We start from the raw sequence: 23211 nt of genomic DNA, 5'->3' as shown, positions 1-23211 counted from the left end.
TTTACTTATCTGGTTTCGTTTACTGTCTAGTGTACCTGGAAAGGCTGACATCGGGATACTTTTAAAGTTGAAGATGATGCCAGATCTCTCTCTGCTCCTACTGCCACCTATTCAGCTCTAATCAGGGCACCCTGACTATCCCCCACTTCAAAACAAATCTCATGTCAAGGCAGGTGCTGAGTGGAAACCTAAAGCCTTGGGTTTAAGCAGGGATAGGATCCAGCCGGTTCGGACCAGTTCGGGCGAACCGGATGCTAATTTTACATCTGCTTCGCCGAACCGGTAGTTGCAAGGATTGGCTGGCCCCACCCACCCTGCCCCTCCCAGAAGTCTCCACGCAGCCCGTTTTGGATGCCAGGTAAGTGCAGCATCCACGCGGAACTTCTTGGGAGGGAAAAAAAACAGGCCTCCTAGAAGTTCCGGAAGTCCAGAAACAGGGCTGTTTCCAGCCTCCGGAGAGCCTCCAGAGCCCGGGGGAGGCCATTTCTGCCCTCCTGGAAGCTCAAGAAAAGCTTCTGGAGTGCGGGTATGGAGGGCGAAACACACACACACACACACACCACCGTGGTGCAGGAGGCCGAGTAGACCATGCCCACCATGCCCACACCCACCCAGAGAGAACCGGTTGCTAACATTTTTGAATCCCACCCCTGGGTTCAAGGTATGGTAAACGCCTGCAGAAAAAAGTCCCAGCTTCATTGGCTCACCTTCATCGCCGTTGTTCATTAGTCTCCATCTGCCTGGAGGCGCCTGGTCGTAGCCTTCAAACAGAATTTCATCCAAGCTCCGGTCCCGTCGCACTTTTCTTCGATCGATGTTAATGGGCGACTGGTTCTGTCCCCCACAGCCTGAGGTTATCTCCTTCCAATGAGAAGGACCTAAGGAGACCAGAAGAACATTGCAGACCTAGGACTTCGCCCATGGCGGCTGAGAACAGTTTGCCTTGTTGTTGTTTTTTAAATTTATATCCCACCTTGATTATTTTTATAATATCTACAGACCCCTCACATCCTGGACATAAACTGTTTCAACTCCTACCCTCAAAACGACGCTATAGAGCACTGCACACCAGACACAAGGACAGTTTTTTCCCAAACGCCATCACTCTGCTAAACAAATAATTCCCTCAACACTGTCAAATTAACTACTAAGAGTAGTATCACTATTCTTCTTCTCATCTTTACTTGTACTATCCCTTCCCACTTATGGCTATAACCTTGTTGCTTGTATTTTTACAATTTATATTGTTTTATCTAGTTTCCTAGAACAATTTGATTGCTTATTAGTATCTTACGACTATCACTAAGTGTTGAATCTTATGATTCTTGATGAATGTATTTTTTATGTACACTGAGAGCTTATGCACTGAAGACAAATTCCTTATGTGTCCAATCACACTTGGCCAATAAAGAATTCTATTCTATTCTATTCTATTCTATTCTATTCTATTCTATTCTATTCTATTCTATTTTATAAATAATCCAAGGTGATGAGGATACCTAATACTTACAAAAGGGACTTAGAATAAAAGAGTTGGAAGGGACTTTGGAGGTCTTCTAATCCAACCCCCTGCCTAGGCAGAATACCATACACCAATTCAGACAAATGGTTATCCAATCTTTTCTTAAAAACTTCCAGTGTTGGAGAATTCACAACTTCTGGAGGCAAGTGGTTCCACTGATTAATTGTTCTCACTGTCAGGAAATTCCTCCTTAGTTCTAAGTTGCTTCTCTCCTTGATTAGTTTCCACCCATTGCTTCTTGTCCTGCCTTCAAGTGCTTTGGAGAATAGCTTGACTCCCTCTTCTTTGGGGCAGCCCCTGAGATATTGGAACACTGCTATCATGTCTCCCCTAGTCCTTCTTTTCATAAGACTAGACATACCCAGTTCCAGCAACCGTTCTTTATATGTTTTAGCCTCCAGTCCCCTAATCATCCTTGTTGCTCTTGGAGAGGAGAGGGGAGGAGAGGAGAGGAGAGGAGAGGAGAGGAGAGGAGAGGAGAGGAGAAGCGGAGGGGAGGGGAGGGGAGGGGAGGAGAAGAGAAGAGAAGAGAAGAGAAGAGAGGAGAGGAGAGGAGAAGCGGAGGGGAGGGGAGGGGAGGGGAGGAGAAGAGAAGAGAAGAGAAGAGAAGAGAGGAGAGGAGAGGAGAGGAGAGGAGAGGAGAGGAGAGGAGAGGAGAGGAGAGGAGAAGAGTTGGAAGGGACCTTGGAGATCTTCTAGTCCAGCCCCCTGCTCAAGCAGGAGAACCTATACCGTTTCAGATAAGTGATTGTCCAATCTCTTCTTAAAAACCTCCAATGATGAAGCATCCACAACTTCTGGAAGCAAGCCGTTCCACTGATTACTTGTTCTACCAGTCAGGAAATTTCTCCTTAGTTCTACAGTAGAAGTGGTTCTCTCCTTGATTATCAATATCAATCAGAATAGAGCTGGACGGGACCTTGGAGATCTTCTAGTCCAACCCCCTGCTCAAGCAGGAGACCCTATACCATTTGGGACAAATGGCTGTCCGGTCTCTTCTTAAAAACCTCCAGTGATGAAGCACCCACAGCTTCTGAAGGCAAGCTGTTCCACTCCAGGGAAGGCATTCCCCATAACACTAGTGGGTTCCACTTATGTTTGCTACGGGTTTGGAATGGTGAGCACACGCGCAGCGCTTCTGAGCATGCGCAGAACCTTCTGCGCATGCGCAGAGCGTCTGTGATGACATCCAGGCAGGTGGGCGGAGCCTCCTGCCGCCGCCTCTACCTCGGTTCGCCCGAACCGGGATGAACCGGTAGAAACCCACCCTTGCTCCATACCTATTTCTTCACCACCCAGATCAATTTTCATGGCTGCAATTATGACAACCTTGTTGTAATGATAGAAAAGGGACTTTTTTGCCTTTTTTTTTTTCAACCTTTCCATCCTGCCTCAATTAAAGGGAAGCAATATATCAATTTCTTTTCTCAGAGCAGGATTCTAGTATACAGCAGATCCATCCTTCTGCCGGAAAATTGGTTGTCCACAGATGTTGCAGTCAACAGAATCATTCACTGTCTTTTGTTGTTTCTTTTACTTTCCCCCCTGCAACGGTCTTCATTAAAAAGGGGTATTTGCTTATTTATAATTCAACAGGACTTCCTTGCTGGGCCTATATTTAGCCTGACAGATAAAACGAGCTCTTCTAGCATCTGTGACTTTTCACTAAAGAGCACCAGCTCCAATTTTATTCTGTTTTATGTTTCGGCATGTCTGTGTTACTGGGTCACAGCCAAGAGATAAGCAACATACAAATACACCGAATATAAGCTGGGTGGATACGACCTCGTAGATGATCCTCACTCTGTCAAGGACCTCAGAGTAGTCATCTCAAACCATCTAAGCTCCAGAGCCAGGGGTAAAATCCAGCAGGTTCTGACAGGTTCTGGAGAACCGGTAGCGGAAATTTTGAGCCCTTCGGAGAACCGGTAGCGGAAATTTTGAACAGTTCAGAGAAGTGGCAAATAACCGCCTCTGGTTGGCCCAGAGTGGGGTGGGAATGGAGATTTTGCAATATCCTTCCCCCAGGAATGGGGAGGGAATGGGGATTTTGCCAGTATCCTTCCCCTGAAGTGGGATGGGAATGGAGAGTTTGCAGTATCCTTCCCCTGCCATGCCCACCAAGCCACGCCCACCAAGCCACACCATGCCCACCAAGCCACACCCACAGAACCGGTAGTAAAAAAAAAATTGGATTTCACCACTGCCCAGAGGTCACTGTAACAGCATTGCCAAAAAGGCATTAAGAGTTGTTAACTGAATTTTGCGAAGCTTCTTCATCAGTAACATCAAACTGCAAACTAGGGCATACAAAACCTTTACCAGACCAATTCTCGAATACAGCTCGTCTGCCTGGAATCCACACTGTATATCAGACATTAATACAACTGAGCAAGTCCAGAGGTATTTCACGAGAAGAGACCTCCACTCCTCTGCTCACAATAGAATCCCTTATGCCACCAGGCTCGAAATTTTGAGCTCGGACAACCTGGAACTACGCCGTCTATGGTCTGACCTAAGCATAATATACAAAATTATCTGCTACAATGTCCTACCTGTCAATGACTACTTCAGCTTCAACCGCAATAATACACGGGCAAACAATTGATACAAACTCAAGGTAAACCGCTCCAAACTCGATTGCAGAAAATACGACTTAACATAACATAACAACAGAGTTGGAAGGGACCTTGGAGGCCTTCTAGTCCAACCCCCTGCCCAGGCAGATCATCAACAGAGCTTCATCAACAGAGTGGTCAACGCCTAGAATGGTCAACCCGACTCCATTGTTGCAGCCTCAAACCCTCACAGCTTCAACCTCAAACTGTCTACTGTGGATCTCACCCCATTCCTAAGAGGTCCGTAAAGGGGGGGTGCATAAGCGCACAAGAAGGCCTACCGTCCCTGTCCTACTGTCCTTACTTGTACATTCCTAGTTCATTTCCATGTTTATACTTATACTTGTTATCTTGTACATGTCCAACAAATTAATTTTTTTAAAAAAACACACGGATTTGTGGGTATCTTGTCTTAGTGCTTGGTGGCATCATTTCTCCGCCTGGTCTATTTTGGGATAAGTTTATTTTGAATAAAAATATCAAACCAGGAAGCCACCCTCGCCGAGACTTTTCAAGCAGCTTCCAAATAGATTCTAGAGAAAATAAAAAGACACCACTATGAGTCAGAGTTTTGTTTAGATGTCAACTCATATGGCTAGGGGGGAAAAAATGAAGATATAGAAGGAAAGCCAAATGGGTAGAGTTGGGCCCCCACAAGGAATGGTGGGAAGGGTGCTGTCTGGTTTATGACCCCAGGGGTGGATGTTTTAAGAATGGGGGTGCACGCTTGGCACCCACAGATGGTCTTCAATGTCCGTGAACGATGGGAGTTTTCATCCTTCGTAAAATATGAACTTTTCATCCTTCGTAAAATATGAACTTTTCTACAAAAGTAGAATGTTCTAAAGCAGACGATCTGCCTCATGGACACTGAAACAGCATTTGAAAGTATGAGCTACTGATAGGCATACACGATTTTAAAAAGTCAAGGTGATGGAGGAGGAGGAGGAGGAGGAGGAGGAGGAGGAGGAGGAGGAGGAGGAGGAGGAGGAGGAGGAGGAGAAGAAGAAGAAGAAGAAGAAGAAGAAGAAGAAGAAGAAGAAGAAGAAGAAGAAGAAGAAGAAGAAGAAGAAGAAGAAGAAGAAGAAGAAGAAGAAGAAGAAGAAGAAGAAGAAGAAGAAGAAGAAAGAGGAAGAGGGAGGGGAAGGGGAAGGGAGGGGAGGGGAGAGGAAGGGAAGAGAAGGGGGAGATGGAATGAGAAGTGGAGCTGAAATAGACACAGAATAGTTGCACTATTCATTCATGAGTACTTCCGAGAGTAAAATATGAATGAAATACAAATATAAAGCAAAATTAGAGTTTCACAAAATCTCTAGTTAAATATAAAACCTAAATATAAAGCCTCTACCGAAAAGTCACTAACCATTGTCTGAGAGGTACAATCACCCAAAATCTTTCCAAGAGGTATCAGAAATCTGTCTCTGGTACTCACCACATTTAGGATCTTGGGAATCATAGCACCAAAGACCTGGAAAAGTAGGAGATTTGGAGGGTAGAGAAGAGAAAATTTGTATTAGCAAAAATAGGAAAATAAAAATAAACAAAGAACTAACTCTGGTGGTAGACCAGGGGTGAAATCTACTTACCTTCCCTACCAGTTTGGAAGTGTGCGCTCCGTGTGCGCGTCCTGTGCAAGTTTGGCCCTTCTGCACATGCGCAAAGCCTTCTGAACATGCACAGAGGGTCAAAAACAGGTTACTTTCTGGTTAAAACCAGGAAGTAACAACGTCCAGGCGGGTGGGCAGAGCCTCACAGAGCCTCGCGCTACCACAGCAACCGGTTCACCGAACCACCCGCCGCTGCCCTATCGGTTCGCTCGAACCGGTGTGAACCGGCAGCATTTCACCCCTGTGGTAAACCCAAAGGTGGTTTTTCAAAAGGCAGCTGGACTTGGTTTTTCCTTGAAGTCCCTTCTCATCCGAGAAGCTTCTTTGTTTCTGATTGCACAGCGGAGAATGGAAAGGTTTTAGATATTCCTTGCAAATCCTTCCATCCTCCACCATTCATCCAGAACTGAAGAAGCTACATGGGCGAGAAGCCAAACGTCTTCAAGGAAAAACAAAGTCTGGTGTTGCCTTTTGAAAAAGCACCTTTGGGACAACCATGACCTGGATCATGGAGAATCTCCATAGACCTTTAACTCTGGTGGGTAGCACTAGAATCTCTATCCAGTTTAAAACAGCACAGAAGCGAGAAAAATATTTTGATTGAGATGGTCTATAACACATGAATCTTGAAAGTCTGTCTGATTCTTCTTCTTCCTGCCCCTTATACTCCTTACACTTAATTATGGAGTATCTTTACAGACTTTACAGATTATCAGAGTTGGAAGGGACCTTGTAGGTCATCTAGTCCAACCCCCCCCCGGCCCAAAAAGGAGACCCTTCATCATTTCTGACAGATGGCAGTCCAGTCTCTTCTTGAAAGCTTCCAGTGATGAAGCTCCCACAACTTCCGAAGGCAACTTCTGTTCCATTGTTCTCACTGTCAGAAAATTCCTTCTTATTTCCAGGTTGAATCACTCCTTGTTCAGTTTCCATCCATTGTTCCTTGTCTAGCATTCGGGTGCTTTGGAGAATAGCTTGACCCCCCCCCCTTCTCTCTGTGGCAGCCCCTCAAAATATTGGAAGACTGCTATCCTGTCTCCCCTGGTCCTTCTCTTCACTAGACTAGCCAGGCCCAGTTCCTGCAACCGTTCATGTGGCCGGCATAACTCAACGCCAAAGACGCATGGAACGTTGTTACCTTCCCACCAAAGATGGTCCCTATTTTTCTACTTGCATTTTTTATGTGCTTTCGAACTGCTAGGTTGGCAGAAGCTGGGACAAGTCATGGGAGCTCACCCTGTTACACGGCGCTAGGGATTCGAACCGCTGAACTGCCGACCTTTCGATCGACAAGCTCAGTGTCTTAAGCCACTGAGCCACCGCGGCCCTTTATAACCAATTAGTTCAACACAATTCCAAATATTACTCGCAGCTCTCCAAGAAAAATTGAGAAATCTCATTTCATTTTTAGCAAGAGCAAAAAATCAAACAGAGCTGGTTTAGCTTTTCATTCCAATCTCCCAGGTAAGAAGACTTAAAATTGGATGGCGGAAGAAAGAAGCAGAGATCAATTTCTTTCAAAAAAATAAATAAATATATTTTTTAAACTTTAAAAAAACAGCTCCAAAGAAAACAACAACGCACCTCCATCCCTCACGCTTTAGGGACAGGGGTTCCCTCCAGTTGTTTCTCAGATAATCTTATCCGATTTAGCTTTATTGCTCGCCATCCAAAATCATTAGGAAGAGAGCTGGGCAAATCAATGGCGTAATGGAAAACGAACATCAGGAACTTTTAACTGAGCTCATTTTTTAAAAAAAGAAGAAGAATCTGACTTTTCTCTCTTGATTGATCGGTTGTGAGTTAGAAGGTTTGGAGACAGGCTTGTGGGACACACCTACACACACACACTCACGGCAGGTAGCCATCAAGAAGGTGCGTCTGGAAAGCCGTGTTTGATATATATATATATATATATATATATATATATATATATATATATATATATATATATATATATATATTTCCCCTCCATTTAGGACATTCTTCTTTTTAGAAAAGAAGATTTGTAGCTCAGGACTGAGCTGTGGTCCTCTCTGAGCTCCATGGTTTTCTTGCAGAGGTTTCGTGACCCAACTAGGTAACGTCACCAATGCTAGAAGGAAGTGGGATTTGTGGAGAGGAGGAGGAAGAGGAAGACTCTGGGATCCTCTAACTTGGTGGTCTTCTTGCAGACATTTCATTACCAAACTAGGTAACAACATCAGTGCTAGAAGGGAGAGAGGTTTATGGAGAAGAGGAGGAGGAGGAGGAGAACTGTGGGGTCCTTGGTGCTCTCTGAGTTTGGTTGTTTTCTTGCAGATGTTTCATGACCCACCTAGGTAACATCACCAATGCTAGTAGGAAGCGGGGTTTGTGGAGAGGAGGAAGAGAAAGACTCTGGGATCTTTGATGCTCTCTGAGCTTGCAGACATTTCATTACCAAACTAGGTAACATCATCAGTGCTGGAAGGGAGTAGGGTTTGCAAGGAGGAGGAGGAGGAAAATCACTCTTTGTGACCTTTCCAGCCAGCTTCTGGCAAGCAAAGTCAATGGGGAAGCTGGATTCCTGTAGGGGAGGGCTTTGATTAGTGTGTGTGTGACATGATAGCAGTCTTCCAATATCTCAGGGGCTGCCCCAAAGAAGAGGGAGTCAAGCTATTCTCCAAAGCACCTGAAGGCAGAACAAGAAGCAATGGGTGGAAACTAATCAAGGAGAGAAGCAACTTAGAACTAAGGAGAAATTTCCTGAACAATCAATAAGTGGAACAGCTTGCCTGCAGAAGTTGTAAATGCTCCAACACTGGAAGTTTTAAGAAGATGTTGGATAACCATTTGAAATGGTAAAGGGTTTCTTGCTCAAGCAGGGGGTTGGACTAGAAGACCTCCAAGGCCCCTTCCAACTCTGTTATTCTATTCTATTCTATTCTATTCTATTCTATTCTATTCTATTCTAGTTTAATGCCTTAGCCATTGGACCAAAATAGCTCTCTGATCACTATACTGGACCTTTGCAAATTTTGATTTGTCCCTGACTCATCTTCTCCATGCCATGAGGCTGGGGCATCTCATCTCTGTGCTCCTGAGTTGCCAGGAAAATCAAGAGATAAATGAATGCGGCGTTCTTAGCTTGCCACAGTTCAATTGATATCTTCTGGCTTTTGACTGCAAAGAATATTTGTTTATTGCCAAGTGGAATAGGATTGTTACACAGAAGAGATTCCCTCTCTCTCTGTGTCTCCCTCTCTCTCTCCCTCTCTCCCTCTCTTCTTCTCCCACTCTCCCTCTCTCTCTCTCCCTCTCCTCTCCCTCTCCGTCTCTCTGTCTCCCCCTCTCCCCCTCTCCCACTCTCGCCGTCTCCCTTTCCCTCTCTCCCACTCTCCCTCACTCTCTCCCTCCCTCTTTCTCCCTCTCCCTCTCTCCCTTTCCCTCTCTCTCCTCTCTCTCCTCTCTCTCTCTCTCTCTCTCTCTCCTCTCTCTCCTCTCCGTCTCTCTGTCTCCCTCTCCCTCTCCCTCTCTCCTCTCCTTTCCCTCTCTCCCACTCTCCCTCACTCTCTCCTCCCTCCTTCTCCCTCTCCCTCTCTCCCTTTCCTCTGTCCCTCTCCTCTCTCTTCCTCTCCTCTCCTCTCTTCTTCTCCTCTCTCCTCTCTCCCTCTCCTCCTCTCCCTCTTTCCCTCTCCGTCTCCATCTCCCTCTTTCCCTCTCCCTCTCTCCCTCTCCTCCTCTCTTCTTCTCCCTCTCTCCCTTTCCCCCTCTCGCTGTCTCCATCTCCCTCTCCCTTTCTCTCCCATTCTCCCTCTCCCTTTCCCTCTCTCTGTCTCCATCTCCCTCTCCGTCTCCCTCCCTCAGAAAATCTCCAAAACAATGCAGTCCAAAGCAATTCAATGCAGAAAGTTGGCACGCTGGGCTAAAACATAAACAAAGACTGGGTTGTGTCTGGTTTCAGGGGAAGGAACATTGTTGACCGTGTGTAAACGCAGCCTCTTTGGGGAAGTGGCAAAGCGGGGAGGCCCAAGTCAGCTTTGTCTGAGACTGATTTGGAAAGGAAGTGATCCCCAAACCATCCTTCCACCTTCCTACGAGGAATGGACTTGAGAACAGTTTTAGAGGGATTCCCACTCTCTGGGAATTGGCTGTGGATAAGAAGCATCCTTGAAATTAAGCATGTGTGATTGTTTTCCACATCCGAGTTTGATGCAACTGTTTTCTTCCATAGGCCTTCCTGCAACAGAATTGATCTTCGATTATTTTCTTTTTTTTTTTAAAGCCGTAAAAAAATCAGTGAAGTGAGCAGGATTTCAGGTGAGGAATTCAATTGAAATGAATTTTTAATTTAATTAATTCAATTGAATGAATTCAGTTGATATTAAATTGGGGGGAAAAGTGCAAAGAAGAGCAACTAAGATGATGAAGGGCCTTGAGAAAAAAGAAATCTGCAGTAGTAGTTGGGTATGGCGAATAGAATAGAATAGAATAGAATAGAATAGAATAGAATAGAATAGAATAGAATAGAATAGAATAGAATAGCAGCGGAGTCGGACAATGAGGAGGCTGGGGAGGACAATGGGTCAGTCCTGGAGTCTGCGGAAGGCCCAGACAACGGCTGTGCATCAGAGGCAGAGATGGGGCCAGGGCCATCTGGGAGTGATGTGTGGATTCCGGAACCTCCAGAGGTGGACAGCAGAGAGGCAGAGGAACAGGGGGAGCTTGTTCCTAGTACACGCATGCGAAGAGCTGCCAGAAGGCAAGAGCAGCTAAAGCAAAAAGGATGACTGAGGAGTAAGGCCAGGAGATGATTGACCCTTCTCATAAGGCTTAAAAGAGTAGCAACGGCTCTTGGGCTCTTTGTAAGAAAGCAACGTTGCTACATCTGTTTCTAGTTAGCATCTCTTGTTTCTGAACTTTGTGGGGCTTTGCCAAGAAAAGCCTTTGGCAGGTCGCCAAAGAAGACAAAGGTTTGTGATAAGGCTGAAGGACTTTTTCTGAAGGACTTTGTTTTGGACTTAATTTGGACTAAGCTGAGAATGAAGTAATTCTCAGCTGTTCTAATAAAATACGTTTCTTTAGGACTGATTGTGTCTGGTAATAACTACTTGGGCCTCAGTCACAACACTGCATTGCAGGATTGGTGAGATGTCAATCATCTTGCAAAGGAGATGTTATAAAAATAAATAGGGGCAGGTTGCAGGGATAAGGTTGCCTCTGAGCATGCGCAAGATGGCGGTGCGATAAAAATTTCGGCAGGGGGCTGGCGTTTCTTTCTGGCCAGTCCCGGACAGCTGGGGGATTTTCCATTACTATCCCCCTGTTTTTCGGCAAAATGACCTTTCTGCCAGCCGATTAAGGGGTTTTTTGACTCCCGGGAAGAACTTGGCTGGCTTAAATGAGGTCCGTTCGGCTCCAACGGCTTGGGGCGGTAGGCAATGGCGCTTTCCTGCCGCTTTCCATTCGGCGGCATCGTTGACGGCGCTTTTGAATCCAGCGCCGTCAGTTGGAGCTCTCCTCCTTTATGGAGACCACCCTTTTCTTGTTTAAAGACCACCCCAGCCAAAGATGGGGTCGTTGGACCCTCGAAGAGATCTGGCTGGCTGAGGACTGGGTGGGTGTCCTCTTTAACTCCGCTGCCGATTCAGCCGACGGTTGGTGTTCTCAGCTGTTCTTCATCAGCTGCAGCAGCGACGGCGCTCCTTTTGATCTTGACATCATCGGAAGAACCTCCCTTTCTCCTTAGATACTTCTTTCATCCGAAAGGGGGTCTCTTAACCCCCAAGGTGAATGGCTGGCTGGAGTGCAGGGAGCTCTTTGCTGGATTTGGGCTGCAGTTGGCGTATTTAGCCGCTCTATAGTAGCAGCGGCAGCGTTTTTGGTTGAGCTTCCCTCTCCCTCAGAGACCATCTCAGCCGAGAAGAACTGGCTGACGGGGAGGCAGGGCACTCAGGCGCCAGTTGTGCCTGCTCAATTTAATACATCAACGGAGTTGACCCTCATCTGGAAGAGTCTGAATGACCGAACCCGGTTAAAGACGATTGTGACGTTATGATGGGGGCCCGATCGGAGACCGACGTTGTTCTGGTTATGACAACGGCGGCGATGGGGGCCTACCATCTTACGTTCGTTGTCATCAGATAGCATTGCTTTACCGGAGGAGCTTTAAATTCCATCTTTGTCCGGAACTTATTGTGACCATCTGATTGGCCAGATTAAGACTTTTACCATCTGCCACCCTCTATAAACCCCGAAATGTACTCGCGATCGCCGCCTCTTAACCTGCGAGTCTCCCCTCTCATGGACATGGCCTTCCACTTTATCGAGGGCCTACCTTGATGACGGATTTTGGAATCCCGAGAGGTGGCATGCCTCTAAGAGGAGGCTTAGGGGTTTTTTAACTAAGTGTTATAATAAATTCTTATATAAGTTATCCAAGGGGAAGGGTGGGACGGCGAAGTTAGGTTCAGGGGGATACCTATCTGAGCCATTGCTAGATCCTGTGCCGGCTCACGGCATAAACATCATTGATTCTGAGGTGGAAGAAGAGGCTAGAGCTCATGGTCTTGGGGATAACTATATCTGCACGGTAGGTGGGAGGGGCAGGTATGGCGGACGCGGGGGCCCATATCGAGTTCAGGGAGTGCGTCCACGCTATCTACGAGCGATTGCGCACTCCGGTCCCCCGACAGTTTCCCGTTCCCCGAGTGGCTTAAATCCTCAGAAGCTGGACCTTCGCCTGATGTTATGCAATGCCAGGTCCGTTATAAATAAAGCCCCCCTCATCTCCGATCTTATACAGGAGGGGGGTGCGGACTTGATTGGCATTTCGGAGACCTGGTTGGGCACGGAAGGGGGGGTTCCCCTGATAGAGATGTGCCCACCGGGTTTCCGTGCATTCCATCAGGCCAGGGCCCAGGGTAGGGGTGGGGGAGTGGCGGTTATTATCAACGAGGTCTTGAGCCGAGGGAGATCACTGTACCACAGATAACGGAGGTGAGTCCCTCCTTGTGAAGTGGGGCCGTGGGGTTCAGGTGGGTTTACTGATCACGTACCTAGCTCCTTGCTACGTGACAGAAACCCTGCCTGAGCTGTTGGAGATGATCACCGGGATGGCAGTGGAGATCCCCAGGCTTATGGTCATGGGTGATTTCAATTTGCCGTCGGTGGGGATAGCATCCACATCAGCTCGGGAGTTCATGGCTTCCATGACGGCCTTGAACCTGACCCAATTAGTGAACGACCCCACTCACATCGGGGGGAACACTCTGGATTTGATTTTTGTCTCTGGACAGTGGTTGATTGATCTGGAATTAGGGGAGTTAGTTATCAAACCCTTGTCATGGTCAGATCATTCGCTCCTTCAACTAGACTTTCGAACCGCTGACCCCCACCGCAAGGAGACAGAACCGACTCGCTGGTTCCGTCCCAGGCGCCTGATGGACCCTGAAGGGTTCCAGGCGGACTTGGGCTATTCCCTGAGGATTTAGCCCACGACTCGGCTGAAGCTCTGGTCGCCGCCTGGGATCGGGCGGCGGCTGGCGCTCTAGACCGAGTCGTGCCTTTGCGGCCTCTGACCCGGTGCCGATCTCGTTTAGCCCCTTGGTACTCCGAGGGGCTGAGGGAAATGAAGCGCCGGAAAAGACGCCTAGAGAGTATCTGGAGGGTCAGCCGCTCCGAATCTGACTGGACACTAGTTAGGTCTCAAATTCAGACCTATCTAGTGGCGATGAGGCTGGCAAAACGGGAGTATTTTTCCAACCTCATTGCATCAGCAGATAACCGCCCAGCCGCCCTGTTTAGGGTGACCCGCTCGCTCCTCCATCAGGGAGCGGTAGAGGAACCCTTAAAGGGTCGAGCTGAGGAATTTGGACAATATCTGTTTGATAAAATCGCTCAAATTCGGGAGGGGTTGGACACAGACTGGGTGGATCCAGACGGGGTGGAGGAGGCAGGTCTTGATGTTATTATCTGGGATGAGTTTGATCCTGTGACTCCTGAGGACATGGACAGGTTAATGGGGAGATTGAATGCGACCACATGTTTATTGGACCCGTGTCCCTCCTGGTTAGTTTTGGCCACCCGGGAGGTGACACGAGGCTGGCTCAGAAAATTGTGAGCGCTTCTTTGATGGAGGGTGTTTTCCTGCCGCCTTGAAAGAGGCGGTGGTGAGGCCCTCCTCAAGAAGCCTTCCTTGACCCAGCTAGTTTATCAAATTATCGTCCGGTCTCCAACCTTCGCTTTGTGGCAAAGGTTGTCGAGAGTGTGGTTGCACGACAGTTGCCCCAGTACCTGGATGAAAATGTCTATCTTGATCCATTCCAGTCCGGTTTCCGGCCTGGTCACAGCACGGAAACAGCCTTGGTCGCATTGGTTGATGATCTCTTGAGGGCTCGGGACAGAGGTTATTCCTCTGTCTTGGTCCTATTAGATCTCTCAGCGGCTTTTGATACCATCGATCATGGTATCCTGCTGCGCCGGCTCGGGGGACTTGGAGTGAGGGGCACTGTTCATCGGTGGTTCTCCTCCTACCTCTCCGACCGGTCGCAGACGGTGTTGACGGGGGGACAGAGATCGACCCCAAGGCGCCTCTTATGTGGGGTGCCTCAGGGGTCGGTTCTCTCGCCTCTTCTGTTCAACATCTATATGAAGCCGCTGGGTGAGATCATCCGTGGTTTTGGGGTGAGTTGTCATCTATTCGCTGATGATACCCAGCTCTATATTTCCACCTAACCACCCCAACGAGGCTGTTGAAATGATGTCCCAGTGCCTGGAGGCCGTACGGGTTTGGATGGGGAGGAACAGACTCAGACTTAATCCCACCAAGACCGAGTGGCTGTGGATGCCGGCGGCCCGGTACAGTCAACTAATTCCATCACTGACCATTGGGGGCGAACTATTGGCCCCCACGGAAAGGGCTCGTAATCTGGGCGTCCTCCTGGATGCACGGCTGTCTTTTGAAGATCATATGATAGCCGTCACCAGGGGAGCTTTTCATCAGGTTCGCCTGATCGCCAGTTCGTTCCTTTCTGGATCGGGCTGCCTTATGCACGGTTGCTCATGCCCTGGTTACATCCCGCCTGGACTACTGTAATGCTCTCTACATGGGGCTCCCCTTGAAGGGTACCCGGAGACTCCAACTGGTCCAGAATGCGGCTGCGCGGGTGATAGAGGGAGCACCTTTTGGCTCCCATGTAACACCCCTCCTGCGTAATCTGCACTGGCTCCCAGTGGTCTTCCGGGTTCACTTCAAGGTACTTGTTATCACCTTTAAAACGCTCCATGGCCTAGGACCGGGATATTTACGGGACCGCCTACTGCCACCATTAGCCTCTCACCGACCAGTGCGCTCTCACAGAGGGGCCCTCCTCCGGATACCGTCAGCTAAACAATGTCGGCTGGCGACCTCTAGGGGGAGGGCCTTCTCTGTGGGGGCCCCTACCCTCTGGAACGAGCTTCCTCTGGGGCTTCGTCAACTCCCCGATCTCAAGTCCTTCCGCCGTGAGCTGAAGACGCTGCTGTTTCGAAGAGCAGGACTAGCTTGAACGTAGTTTTAAACTTGGGATTTTAAAAAAAAGGGTTTAAATGAGGTTTTAAATTTGTATTTAAAAGTTAGAGCATCAATTGAATTTAACTGTCTATTCTTTTAGCTTTTTATGTATTATATGTTTTTCTGTTGTTTTTGACTGTGAACCGCCCTGAGTCCTTCGGGAGATGGGCGGTATACAAATATAATAAATAATAATAATAATAATAATAATAATTAGAGGAGAAAAGCTAATATTGAATGTGGAACAGTTCAGCCAGCGAGAGACCGCTGTCGATGCAAGATAAAAAGCCTTTCAGATCTATTATTAATAGATGGAAGATAAAAAAGAAAAATCAAAAAAGATTCCCCCTTCCTCTTCTTTTTTAAGAGGAACAAAGAGGTCAGACTGAAAGAAAAAGGTGGAGGGTTCGGTCAGGAATTTAAAAGGTCGGGGAGGAAAAGATCAAAAGCATTATAAAAGTTTTAGAAGGAGTCTGATTTGTAGGGAAACAGAAAGTTGTGATCGAGTGATTTTTGAGTTTTAGCTCATGGCCAGGAAAATAAGGATCTTCAAATCAAGACGGCATCTATAACAGATATAACAGAATAACACAGTTGGAAGGGACCTCGGAGGTCTTCTAGTCCAACCCCCTGCTGAAGAAAAAGACCCTGTAACATTTCAGACAAACGGTTGTCCAATCTATCCTTGAAAGCTTCCAGTAGTGCAGCACCACAAATTTTGGAGATGTACCACTGATTAATGGTTCTCACTGTCAGGAAATTTCCTCCTTTGTTCTAAGATGCTTCTCTCCTTGATTAGTTTCCACCCATTGCTGTGACCGTCATAAATGTGAGTCAGTCACCGAGTGTCTGGATTTGGATCACCTGACCAGGAGGAGGATGCAACGGTTGTAAGTATGAAAAATGGTCCTAGGTCACTTTATTCAGTGCTGTTGTAACTAAACGAATGTTGTAAGTCGAAGGCTTCCTGTATTTCATTGCTACTACGATGATTACAAGCGTTACTAGTACAGTAGTGGCCAAAATTGTGGAAACCTTTTGGGAAAAGTGTATTTTTGAGGTTTGATGGCTAATTACACCACTTTTTTTTTTTTTTTGAGTTTCAAGATAATCTTATTCCACTGCTGGAATGGCCTGGGAATAGCCCAGACCTTCACCCAATGGAAAATCTAGAGAGGCGACTAAAGAAACTTGTTAGTCAGAAGCGACCCAGCAATAAAACCCAGTTCATGCAACCAATCCTTCAATCTTGGTTTCGCATGATAACAGCTGCAGAACTAAAATTCTTGGTTCACTCCATGGGAAGACATTGTAAGGCCATCATTCATGCTAAAGGTTACCCAGCTAAGAATTAACTGACATGGTGATCATTTTTATAGATCTTGTTTTTTCTATGGTGACAATTTTTGTATATCTCGTTTTTTTCTACGTCTTTCACTTTTCTCCTTTATACTATAACTGCTGTTCTAATAGCAGATCCTTCATAAAAGTGATTGCATTACATTCTTGATTAAATTACCTTTCCATTGATACATAATTTTATGGTGCTACTCCAAAACAAAGTGGTGTTATTAGATAGTTTTAGAAAATACACTTTTCCCAAAAGGTTTCCACAATTTTGGGCAGCTGCTGTAGAGGTAACACTACAGTAAGACACTAGAGAAGAAGTTAAGAGTTTGGGGAAAATGGCTAACTTGAAGCCATTTTTGATAGATTCCCATCAACTACCTCCTTTAAATCAGTTAAAGTTAGTTCAGCTCTGGCTACACAGCTTTTCGCTGCCAGAAGATTTTTTTTCTTCTTCTAATTTTTGTCAAGCCTGTGTTTGAATTGATTGAATTCAAGAAACTTAGCACAATCTCCACTTTTGGTATTTCGGGGGGGAGGGGGGAGAATTCCAGAGGTTGCATCATAGGATGAACTCTTAGCGCTTCCAAAGATTGAGAGAGAATGGTGGAGGTGGGGGAGGGAAATGTGGACAAGTCTTGAAAAATTACAGTGTTCCATGCAGCCCTAGAAAAGCCAACACAATGTCCTCGTGAGACACCCCTTCCACGTTGAACGCTCCTAGTAGAAGAGTGGTTCCCAAAACTCCCTCAAGTTCTCCTAAAGAGAGTCCCTCTTGAAGAGTCTTCCAGAAAAGAATACAGAATATCTTTTCCGAAAACACTACACTACTAACCAGAGCATATAAAAGAGCATTTGCTAGACCAATTCTTGAATATAGCTCACCTGTTTGGAACCCTCACCACATTTCTGATATCAACACAATTGAACGGTGTCCAGAAATATTTTACAAGAAGAATTCTCCACTCCTCCGAATACAACAAAATCCCTTATGCCACCGGACTTGAAATCCTGGGTTTAGAAAACTTAGAACTCCGCCGCCTTCGACAGGACCTGTGTTTAACTCATAGAATCATCTATTGCAATGTCCTTCCTGTTGAAAACTTCTTCAGCTTCAATCACAACAATACAAGAGCAAACAATAGCTTTAAACTTAATGTTAACCGCTCCAATCTTGATTGCAGAAAATATGACTTCTGTAACAGAGTTGTTAATGCTTGGAACACATTACCTGGCTCTGTGGTCTCTTCCCAAAATCCCAAAATCTTTAACCAAAAACTATTTACTATTGACCTCACCCCTTTCCTAAGAGGTCTATAAGGGGCGTGCATAAGAGCACCAACGTGCCTACCGTTCCCTGTCCTATTGTTCCTCTTTATTATATCCAATTAATATAGTTATTACATACTTATGCTCATATATATGCTTATATGTTATATAGTTATTTCATGTTAATGCTTATATATACTGTTATGACAAAAATAAAAAAATAAAAGAATACAAACAGTTGGAAGGGACTTTGGAGGTCTTCTAGTCCAACCCACTGCTCAAGCAGGAGACCCTACAGCACTGTGGACAAACAGTTGTCGGATCTCTGGGTGATTGGGTGGATTGGGTGGAAAGCAATGGATGGAAACTAATGAAGGAGAGAAGCAACCTAGAACTGAGAAGAAATTTCCTGACAGGGAGAACAATTAACCAGCGGAACGACTTGCCTCCAGAAGTTGTGGATGCTCCAACACTGGAAGCTTTTAAGATGATGTTGGGTAACCATTTGTCTGAAGTGGTGTAGGGGTTCCTGCCTAAGCAGGGGGTTGGACTAGAAGATCTCCAAGGTCCCTTCCAACTCTCTTATTCTATTCTATTCTTCTTGAAAAGCTCCAGTGTTGGAGCATTCACAACTTCTGGAGGCAAGCCGTTCCACTGATCCATTGTTCTCTCGCTGCCAGAAAATTTCTCCTTAATTCTAGGTTGCATCTCCTCTTTGATGAGCTTCCACCTGTTACTTCTTCTCCTGCTGTCAGGTGCTTTGGAGAATAGGTCAGCACCCTCTTCTTGGTGAGTGCCCCTCAAATCTGTGACAGCCCCTGGAAGGAGACCCCCTTTCTCGGGAGAGTTTTGGCCCAAAGATCTTCTCTTCGGTCAACTCCAAGTGACAAAGCATGCCTTGGAATAGAACTGACATCAGCTGAGAACAAAACATAGTGAGGGTTGAATCTCCAACAGACAGCTGTCCCCAAATGAGGTAAATAACAAAGTTGGAAGACTCCACACGGGGAGAGGCAAATCCAAGAACGATTTGGCTCTGCCAAGGTGTGCAGTATTTGACATTGGCGCAGTAACATCGCCCATGAACCAACAGGTGTTTAGAACAAGCGGATGGATCCCAAGCTGAGAGAAAATGGCAAAGTTAAAGATAGGCCGAGACCTTCTCCTCACGCAGATCTCGGCAAAGAGTTCCAGCTCACAATGGCTTAACGCCTCAGTGGCACCCAAATAATAAAAATAGGAATAGGAATAGGAATAGGAATAGGAATAGGAATAGGAATAGGAATAGGAATAGGAATAGGAATAGGAATAGGAATAGAATAGAATAGAGCAGAACATAACAATATAGAATGAGGAAGAAATAGAATAGAATAGAATAGAATAGAATAGAATAGAATAGAGCAGAACACAACAGAATAGAATGAGGAAGAAGAATAGAATAGAATAGGGAAGAAGAATAGAATAGAATAGAATAGAATAGAATAGAATAGAATAGAATAGAATAGAATAGAATAGAATAGAATAGAGCAGAACAGAACAGAACAGAACAAAACAGAATAGAATAGAATGAGGAAGAATAGAATAGAATAGAACAGGACAGGACAGGACAGGACAGGACAGAACAGAACAGAACAGAATAGAATAATAACAGAGTTGGAAGGGACCTTGGAGGTCTTCTAGTCCAACCCCCTGCCCAGGCAGGAAATCCTACATCACTTCAGACAAATGATTATCCAACATTTTCTTAAAAATTTCCAATGTTGGAGCATTCACAACTTCTGGAGGCAAGTCGTTCCATTGATGAATTGTTCTAACTGTCAGGAAATTTCTCCTTAGTTCTTAGTAAAAATGATTTAGTAAAAATTACTTACTAAAAATGATTTGGTAAAAATTACTTCGTAAAAAATGATTTAGCAAAAAATTACTTCGTAAAAAATGATTTAACCATCCCCAAATTTTGTTAGTGAAGTGAAGAACGAACAAAAGCAAGGGCTGGATTTGGAAGAAAGGATGGAAGGACTTGGTTCCTGAACTCAAATTATTCTCCTCCAAATACATTTGGGGTGAGGAGGGATGTCCCTGAACTCTACTTCAGAGAACTTGAGATTCAGACTCCAAAAAGGAACCCATAAATCTGTGGGTTGCAACAACTGGCGCCCCTCCCCCCCGTTTCCCCCAAACTCTACGTTTGCACCCGACAGTAGAAGCCACTCCATCCTTCAAACTCACCTGTTGTTGTCCCTGCATGGACCATCCAAGAAAGAGCCAGGAAAGTGAATCTGAGAAACTCTGGCATTTTGCTTCCCAGCTTGGAAAGACCTCGGGAGGAGTGGGGGGAAACTCTTTGGGAATTCCAGATGGGCAGGGAGACTCCAGCAAACAGGCTGGCAGGCAGGCAGGCATGCGTCCGTCCTTGGTCCTTGGGTTTCCCAACCTTGGCAGATCCCAAGGGAATGGGGGTGGAAAGGCTGGCTGGTCAGAGCGATGCGTCCTTGGGGGTCGTTTTTTTCAACCCCCTGAAAGGGGGATGGAGGTTGCTCCGTCAACCTCCCGCCCCGCTGTCCAAAAAAAAAAGAAGAATAAGAAGAATAAAATGCACTGGTAAGAAATCCGGAGGTTTAGCCTGTCGGCTGTTCAATATTCATCAAAGGCTTTCTTTTTTTTAACTCCTTGTCTCCTGAGAACGGAGGGATGGAGGGAGAGCAAAGCTTTTTTAAAAAAAGAAAAGAAAAGAAAGAAAGAAAGAAGGGGGGGGTGAAGGACACAGGGTCTATTTATAGTGGGGGGGGCCTAAAGAGGAATTGCCTTGAAGACAGCACGACATTTGTGGGGGGTGTGTGTGTTTCCTTAGGAGCTCCCGTTTACTGGACCGGGGATGGATGATGCCGAGGGACGGGGAAAAAAGGATGTTAGCCAAGATTTCACGGAGGCGCGAAGGGAAGGAGGGGAGGAAAAAGGAGGAAGGTTTGGCACAAATCTTCTGCCTCTCCCCACCCCACCCGTGGCCTTAAAAATGTACAGGAATATATATATATATATTGTATTTGCTACTCTTTATTTATTTAAATCCTGCCTGTATTATTTTTTTTTATATATATACACATCACTGGAGGCTGCGAACATATCCAATGCACCCCTTCTTCCTGCTCCTCTTTTCTCCCACAACGACAACCCTGGGAGGTGGGTTGGGCTGAGAGGGTGGGAGGGAGGGAAGGAGAGAGAGGGAGAAAGAGAGGGAGGGAGAAAGAGAGATAGAGAGGGAGGGAGAGGGAGGGAGGGAGGGGGAGAGAGAGGGGAGGGACAGAGAGGGGGCAGGGTGAGAGGGAGGGAGAGTGGAGGGAAGAAAAGAGAGATGGAGAGAGAAAGGGAGGGATGGAGAGCGGGGAGGAAGGGAGGGAGAGAGAGTGAGAGTGGAGGGAAGGAGAGAGAGATAGAGAGGAAGGGAGGGGGAGAGAGAGAAAGAGGGGGGAGAGAGAGAGACCGGCCCAAAGACACCCAGTTGGTTTTCATGGGTAAGGTGGGATTTGTACTCACAATCTCCTGGCCCAAAGGCACCCAGCTTGTTTTCATGGCTCAGAGGGGGCTAGAATTCACTGTCTCCTGGTGATTGGCCCAAAGGTACCCAGCCGGCTTTCATGCCTAAGGGAGGACTAGAACTCACGGTCCCTTGCAGAATGCAAGAATGAATGAAAAGGATGTCACCATTTTGCTGTCTATATAAAGAGGCAGTTTGGTCTAGAGGTGAAGGCACCAGGCTATAAACCAGGAGACGGTGAATTCTAGTGCTGTCTTAGATATATAAAGCTGGCTGGGTGACTTTGGGCCACTCGCCAGGAGACTGTGAGTTCTAGTTCTGCCTTAGATGTGAAAGCCAGTTGGGTGACTTTGGGCCAGTCACCAGGAGATGGTGAGTTCTAGTCCTGCCTTACACATGAAAGCCAGCTGAGTGACTTTGGGCCAATCACCAGGAGACGGTGAGTTCTAGTCATGCCTTACACATGAAAGCCAACTAGGTGACTTTGGGCCAGGTCCCTCTCTCTCTCAGCCCAATCCACCTCACAAGGTTGTTGCTGTGGGAAAAATAGAAGGAAAAAAGTGTCTTGGATATATCTGCCACCTCGAGCTATTTATAAAAACAGAAAAGGCGGAATGCAAATCAATAATATCATGGATTTTGCTTCTTCTTCACTTCTCACTCGTTTGCGCTGGAATCGTTCCAAAGAGAGGGGGGGTTGTTTTAAGAGCTGCCTTTGAACGACACACGGTCTCATTCGGTACTTTGAAGTCGCTTGGTGCTTGGATCCACTGGGATTTTCCCCCTGCCTTGTTTGATCTCCCTGAGTTTTTCCAATGTTTTTTTTAAAATTGTCCTTGAGTTGATGTTGGATCGTTTCGTTTTACCCTGAAGGGACTTCGCATGGCATTTCATACTGCGTGTGTTACTATTCCTTTAGTCCCAACTCCTTTCTCACACAGCAGTCTACTAAGATCTTGGAAGCAAGGGTGGGAATAATACAAGTACACCCACTCGGCCAAGAAGAGTTGGTCTACTCCTGAAAAAATCAACGATTTTTCAGTCCAGGGTTTTGAACTTCTCCAAGATATCTCTTCTTTCTCATCCATCTCATTTCTTTCTCTCTATTTCTCATGTCTTGCTTTCTCTGGAACGTTTGGTCAAAATTCGACAACTATATTGGATGGCTGTCTATGTTCTTCTTTGAGAACCTCTGACCACCTGATGGGCGAGGGGTGGGGATGAGAGGTGGTGGTCAACCTATTCTGCAAAACATCTGAAGACAGGAATGGGTGTGTCGTGTCCCACTCCTCCTCTGACGGCCGGGTCGGGGAAGTCCGTATCAAGCGTGGCTACAAAGCCTCTGCAGCTTTGCCAAAGTTCTGTCAGAGTTCTCAGGGCAGGCAGGAGACCAGGATGTGACTTCAGCAATCCAAGTTAGACTTTGCCTAACTCAGAGAATGCCAGAAAGCAGATCCTTTATATAGGCCATGGGGTGTGGCTCCATGACTCAGCACTTATCCAGGCCTGCCCCTCCCTTCCTTTTGCTGACGGCGCCTCTCCATTCTCCGGAAGTGTGGATCTATCCATTGCATCGTTTCGTCTCCAGCTGTTGGTAATCCCAGCTCGTGGCTGGCTTCAGGCACACATGCTATCGGAGGAAGGTTTGTGTCGTGTCCCACTCCTCCACTGACAACCGGGTCAGGGAATTCCGAATCAGGCGTGCCTCTGCAGCTCTGCCAAAGTCCTAGCAAAGTTCTCAAGGCAGGCAGGAGACCAGAAAGTGACTTCAGCAAGATATGTTAGACTTTGCCTGACTC

The 23211-nt window shown here is 46.5% G+C and overlaps 1 protein-coding gene across 1 annotated transcript in view; it reads right to left on the bottom strand.

The window, feature by feature from the left end:
- Nucleotides 1-20361, bottom strand: part of LOC131185636 (carbonic anhydrase 15-like) — a 30476-nt gene extending 10115 nt beyond the window's left edge. The window contains exons 1-3 of the mRNA XM_058158331.1: nt 20107-20361; nt 5573-5608; nt 708-878 (exon numbers count right to left, since the gene is read on the bottom strand). Of these exons, the coding sequence (XP_058014314.1) occupies nt 708-878; nt 5573-5608; nt 20107-20173 (274 nt within the window). The 5' untranslated portion in view covers nt 20174-20361. The remainder of the gene's footprint in view (nt 1-707; nt 879-5572; nt 5609-20106) is intronic.
- Between the last annotated feature and the right edge of the window lie 2850 nt (nt 20362-23211).

Source organism: Ahaetulla prasina, chromosome 15 (assembly GCF_028640845.1).
Source record: "Ahaetulla prasina isolate Xishuangbanna chromosome 15, ASM2864084v1, whole genome shotgun sequence".
Lineage (NCBI taxonomy): Eukaryota > Metazoa > Chordata > Lepidosauria > Squamata > Colubridae > Ahaetulla > Ahaetulla prasina.
This window is presented reverse-complemented; position numbering and strand designations above follow the sequence as displayed.